Source organism: Babylonia areolata, chromosome 6 (genome assembly GCF_041734735.1).
Source record: "Babylonia areolata isolate BAREFJ2019XMU chromosome 6, ASM4173473v1, whole genome shotgun sequence".
NCBI classification, from domain to species: domain Eukaryota; kingdom Metazoa; phylum Mollusca; class Gastropoda; order Neogastropoda; family Buccinidae; genus Babylonia; species Babylonia areolata.
This window is the reverse complement of record NC_134881.1, coordinates 52,244,023-52,249,022: the sequence shown is the minus strand read 5'-3', so window position 1 is coordinate 52,249,022 and position 5,000 is coordinate 52,244,023. Positions and strand designations below refer to the sequence as shown.

At 42.2% G+C, this 5,000-nt stretch overlaps 2 protein-coding genes across 2 annotated transcripts in view; both read right to left on the bottom strand.

The window, feature by feature from the left end:
• LOC143283556 (diacylglycerol kinase zeta-like) overlaps nucleotides 1-5,000 on the bottom strand; it is a 259,646-nt gene that overhangs the window by 82,030 nt on the left and 172,616 nt on the right. The window contains exon 5 of the mRNA XM_076589802.1: nucleotides 1,323-1,379. Coding sequence (XP_076445917.1) covers nucleotides 1,323-1,379 — 57 coding nt within the window. The remainder of the gene's footprint in view (nucleotides 1-1,322; nucleotides 1,380-5,000) is intronic.
• LOC143283191 (uncharacterized) lies at nucleotides 1,838-4,797 on the bottom strand. Its single transcript, XM_076589368.1, has 4 exons — nucleotides 4,645-4,797; nucleotides 3,121-3,155; nucleotides 2,396-2,427; nucleotides 1,838-1,884 (listed from the first exon to the last, which is right to left on the bottom strand). The coding sequence occupies exons 1-4, from the start codon at nucleotides 4,795-4,797 to the stop codon at nucleotides 1,838-1,840; spliced, it is 267 nt and encodes an 88-aa protein (XP_076445483.1).

Here is a 5,000-nt window from a genome sequence, read left to right as displayed (position 1 = left end):
GTCATCATTCCGAATCGGCACTCCTTCCTGCTCTACAAGTCACTAGTGGTCTCCATCCTCTTATATGGACGTGAGACATGGACACTGATGGCAGAAACAGAAAGAAGAATCCAAGCATTCGAAACCACGTGCTTGAGGAGACTACTACACATCTCCTACAAGGAGCACAAGACCAATGACTATGTGCGGAACCTGGTCAGCAACTTTGTTGGGCCCCAAGAACCACTGCTGGCGACTGTCAAACGACGGAAGATGGCATGGTTTGGTCATGTCATACGACATAACACCCTCTTCAAAACCATCCTGCAAGGGACTGTAGAGGGAGGGCGCTGACGGGGGCGGCAGAGAAAGAGCTGGTCCGACAACGTCAAGGAATGGACCAAAATGACGATGCCAGATCTCCTCACGACAGCTGCCAACAGAACGGCGTGGCGAGCTATGACATCTTCCTCATGTCCCCCCAACGACCCCAGCGGTCAAGGGAATGAGTGAGTGAGTGACTCCTTCCTGTTGGGACTGAAATCACCCCCCACACCACTGACATCTACACGAGAAGCAGTGACGGCCTTTCAAACTCTTGCCGCACTGGGCCCCGTTTCATCAAGGATCACCAGACAAGGGGTTAAAGTTCTGTTTGCTTTCTGCTTTTTTTCGTTCTACCGCTTGACTGTTCTTAATAATAATAATAATAATAATGGATACTTATATAGCACACTATCCAGAAATCTGCTCTAGGTGCTTTACAAAAACGCTTTTGTTAACATAATACATCATATCTATGTTACATACACACACCAAAATGTGACTACACACACACACACACACACACACACACACAACACACACGCTGCATACATACATTTTAACATACATGTGTATCTAACAGCTACCCTAACACATACGCACACACGTGATGGTTTTCGTTCAGTTCGTCACGCCAGGTTCCGCGCGGTAAACGGCTGGGTTTTTTTATTTTCATTTTTTATCTTTTTAAAATTCTTTTTATTATTTTTTTTATTCTGCAGAGTCTGGCATCACTCAGGCGCAGTGCAGTCCTCAACATTCCCACATACCTGCGGTAATCGTGGGCGTAACATAACAATTCGAATACCCGCGTGCGCACATACATCAATACGTGTGCATATGTCTACACGCACACACACACACACATAAACACACACACGCATACGTATGCACACCCGTCGCCCCCCCCCCCCCCTCAACCACCCTCCCCCCCCCCACCCCCACTCACACACGCATGCAAACCCACGCACACACACACACACACACACAATCACAAACACATGCACATTCTTACTCACTTCTCTGTAGTTCCGGATTCCGGCCTCTCTGAATGTAGGTTTGCATCGCAGGTTTTTCTGCAGGGATACAAAGTGACATTACAAACCAATTAAATAATGGTTTATCAAGTCCCAAAAAGGAAAGGATATTTAAACACAACAACAACTACAACAACGAAAGGGACAAATAATACAGAGAGAGAGAGAGAGAGAGAGAGAGAGAGAGAGAGAGGTGGGGTGGGGAGATGCCTGCATACACACAAAGGCATGCATACACACACACACACACACACACACACACACACACAAAATTATACATACTGAAAAACAAACCAATTGCCAAGCTGTCAACACTCACTCCTCTCTGTCCCTCCCTCCCAATCCTCATAAGCAAATAAACAGAAAAAGGAAGAAGGAAAAACAAAAAAAACACAAAAAAACAACCCCAAAAACCCACACCCAAAAAACTCCTGATCTGAAAGAGAACGACCGCACGCACTGGGATTACAAGGACGATCAGCTAGACGATAGTTTCCTTATTCAAGACCCAGCCAAATGCTGTCCATGTACTGTTTTTCCAAAGCTGATGAAACATTTTTCCAACACTTCTAATCTTTGCCAAAAGACCGGACCAACGGGTACATCTCAAGTCGAAATTCATTAAAAGTTTTTAATTCTATGTTTCGATGCAAAGCATTGAAAAAAATTAATAAAAACACACAAACACAAGTTTCAAGTTTTAATTATCCTTTCACTCCTGTTGGAGAATGGAGGACCACTACAACATGGATGACTTCATGCCCACAACAAACATTGCTATTGGAGAATGAAGGATGATTTCATGCCCACAACAAACATTGCTATTGGAGAATGAAGGATGATTTCATGCCCACAACAAACATTCCTACTGGAGAATGGAGGACCACTACAACATGATGATTTCATGCCCACAACAAACGTTTCCAAACGCTCAACAGCGTGGCAAAGAAGTTGAAAAAAACACCCAAAAAACAACGTCTTTTTACCCTAAAACACACCCACCTACCCAAACACTGCATGAAAACAAACACACACACACACACACACACACACACACACACACACACACACACACACACACACACACCTATCAAAACTAACAAGGATCGTAACAATCATTACACCTAACAAGAACACAACATCAGAAAGGCGAAAAAACATTGGAGTCGGAAAGGGGGGTAACTGCACAAAACACAAAACAAAAAGCAAGGCGAGTGGAAAACAAAAGCAAAAGCAGAAAGTGACAAGACGAACAAGAGAGGCAAGGCCTTCAAGACTCACTTGTGATACACTTAAAAAAGAAAAAAATCCAAGCTTTTTATGTATTGAGTATAATTTCAAAATGTAATGTTTAAGATGAGAAAGATCAGTTTAAAGCAAATTAAGTCCCCTAGCATTAATTACAGAGCAATTTCCCTTTTTACTATCTGCACCAAAACGTTTGCAAAATAAATAAAACTTCCATGCTTAGCAAAAGAAGTTCCTGTTTGAACAAAAAAAAATGATAATAATGACTGCTCTTGTTGTTGGGTCAGAATATCAGATCAAAGTGCCAAGTTTAGAGAATACAAAAAAATATAAATATAACAGTAAATGCAGTTTGCATATAATTAGGCTTCATTTTTTTTTTTTTTTTTGGTGCCCATCCCAGAGGTGCAATATTGTTTTAAACAAGATGACTGGAAAGAACTGAATTTTTTTTCCTATTTTTATGCCTAATTTGGTGTCAACTGACAAAGTATTTGCAGAGAAAATGTCAATGTTAAAGTTTACCACTGACACACAGACATACACACACACACACAGACAACCGAACACCGGGCTAAAACATAGACTCACTTTGTTTACACAAGTGAGTCAACAAGACAAAGTAAAACCAGAGGGGGAACAAAACAGAAACAGCGGCAAAAGGACAACTGACAACCAAAAAAATTGAAATGTACAGGAGCTAACTCTGTCCCCGTCCCCCCTGGAGAAGGGGAGAAAGGACAGACCGACGACAACAACAACAACAACAACATCGAACACAGCACAACAAAGACATAGACAAAGCAGACATCAACCACACATACAGACAAAAACACAGGCAGATAGACAGTCAGACAAACTGACAGACATGTAGGCAGAGAGGGCAGATATGTCAGCTGACAGACAGACAGACAGGTAGGCACACTTACTGAAATACAGTCAAAAACAGATACATATACATCTCCGTATACAGACAGAGAGACAGACACGTCAGCTCACAGACAGACGTGTAGGCAAACAGACAGACTTGGAGGCACGCAGACATGTATGCAAACTGACAAGCAGGAAAACAGACAATCAGGCCAACAGACTGGTCTGTAAGCAAACAGGCTGACACGCAGGAAAACATGATAACATGTATGGAAACAGACTGACATGTATGTAAAACAGACTGACATGTATGCAAAACAGACTGACATGTATGCAAAACAGACTGACATGTATGCAAAACAGACTGACATGTATGCAAAACAGACTGACATGTATGCAAAACAGACTGACATGTATACAAAACAGACTGACATGTATGCAAAACAGACTGACATGTATGCAAAACAAACTGACATGTATGCAAAACAGACTGACATGTATGCAAAACAGACTGACATGTATGCAAAACAGACTGACATGTATGCAAAACAGACTGACATGTATACAAAACAGACTGACATGTATGCAAAACAGACTGACATGTATGAAAACAGACTGAAATGTATGTAAAACAGACTGACATGTATACAAAACAGACTGACATGTATGCAAAACAGACTGACATGTATGCAAAACAGACTGACATGTATGCAAAACAGACTGACATGTATGCAAAACAAACTGACATGTACTCGTATGCAAAACAAACTGACATGTATGTAAAACATATAAAACAGACTGACATGTATGTAAAACATGTAAAACAGACTGACATGTAGATAAGAGGACTGACACATGTAGGCAGTAGACAGACAGACATGTAGGCAAACAGAGTGACAACAGACTGACATGTAGGCAAACAGACTGACATACACAGACAGAAATGTAGGCAAACAGATTGACAACAGACAGACATGTAGGCAAACAGACTGACATATAGGCAAACAGACTGACATACACAGACAGACATGTAGGCAAACAGAGTGACAACAGACTGACATGTAGGCAAACAGACTGACATATAGGCAAACAGACTGACATACACAGACTGACATATAGGGAAACAGACCGACATAAACAGACATGTAGGCAAACAGACTGACATATAGGCAGACAGACTGAGATGTAGGCAAACAGACTGACATGTAGGCAAACAGACTGACATACACAGACAGACATGTAGGCAAACAGACTGACATATAGGCAGACAGACTGAGATGTAGGCAAACAGACTGACATGTAGGCAAACAGACTGCCATACAAACAGACTGACTGACATGTAGACAACACAGACTGACATGTAGGCAAACAGACACGCAGGCAAACAGACATGTAGGAAAAAACAGCAATCACGTTGGCAGACAGACAGACAGGCAGACAGACAGGCAGGCAGGTAGACAGGACAGACAGACATACCGACAAGGCCGGAAGGCGGACAGACAGGCCGGCAGACATATTGGCAGACAGACATATAGGCAGACA

Coding starts and splice junctions, on each gene's coding strand:
- LOC143283191 (XM_076589368.1), bottom strand. CDS start 4,797: ATGTCAGTCAGTCTGTTTGTATGGCAGTCTGTTTGCCTACATGTCAGT. Junction 3,156..4,644: donor CATGTCAGTCTGTTTGCCTA/CATCTCAGTCTG, acceptor TTTAGCCCGGTG/TTCGGTTGTCTGTGTGTGTG. Junction 2,428..3,120: donor GTGTGTGTGTATGTCTGTGT/GTCAGTGGTAAA, acceptor TAGTTTTGATAG/GTGTGTGTGTGTGTGTGTGT.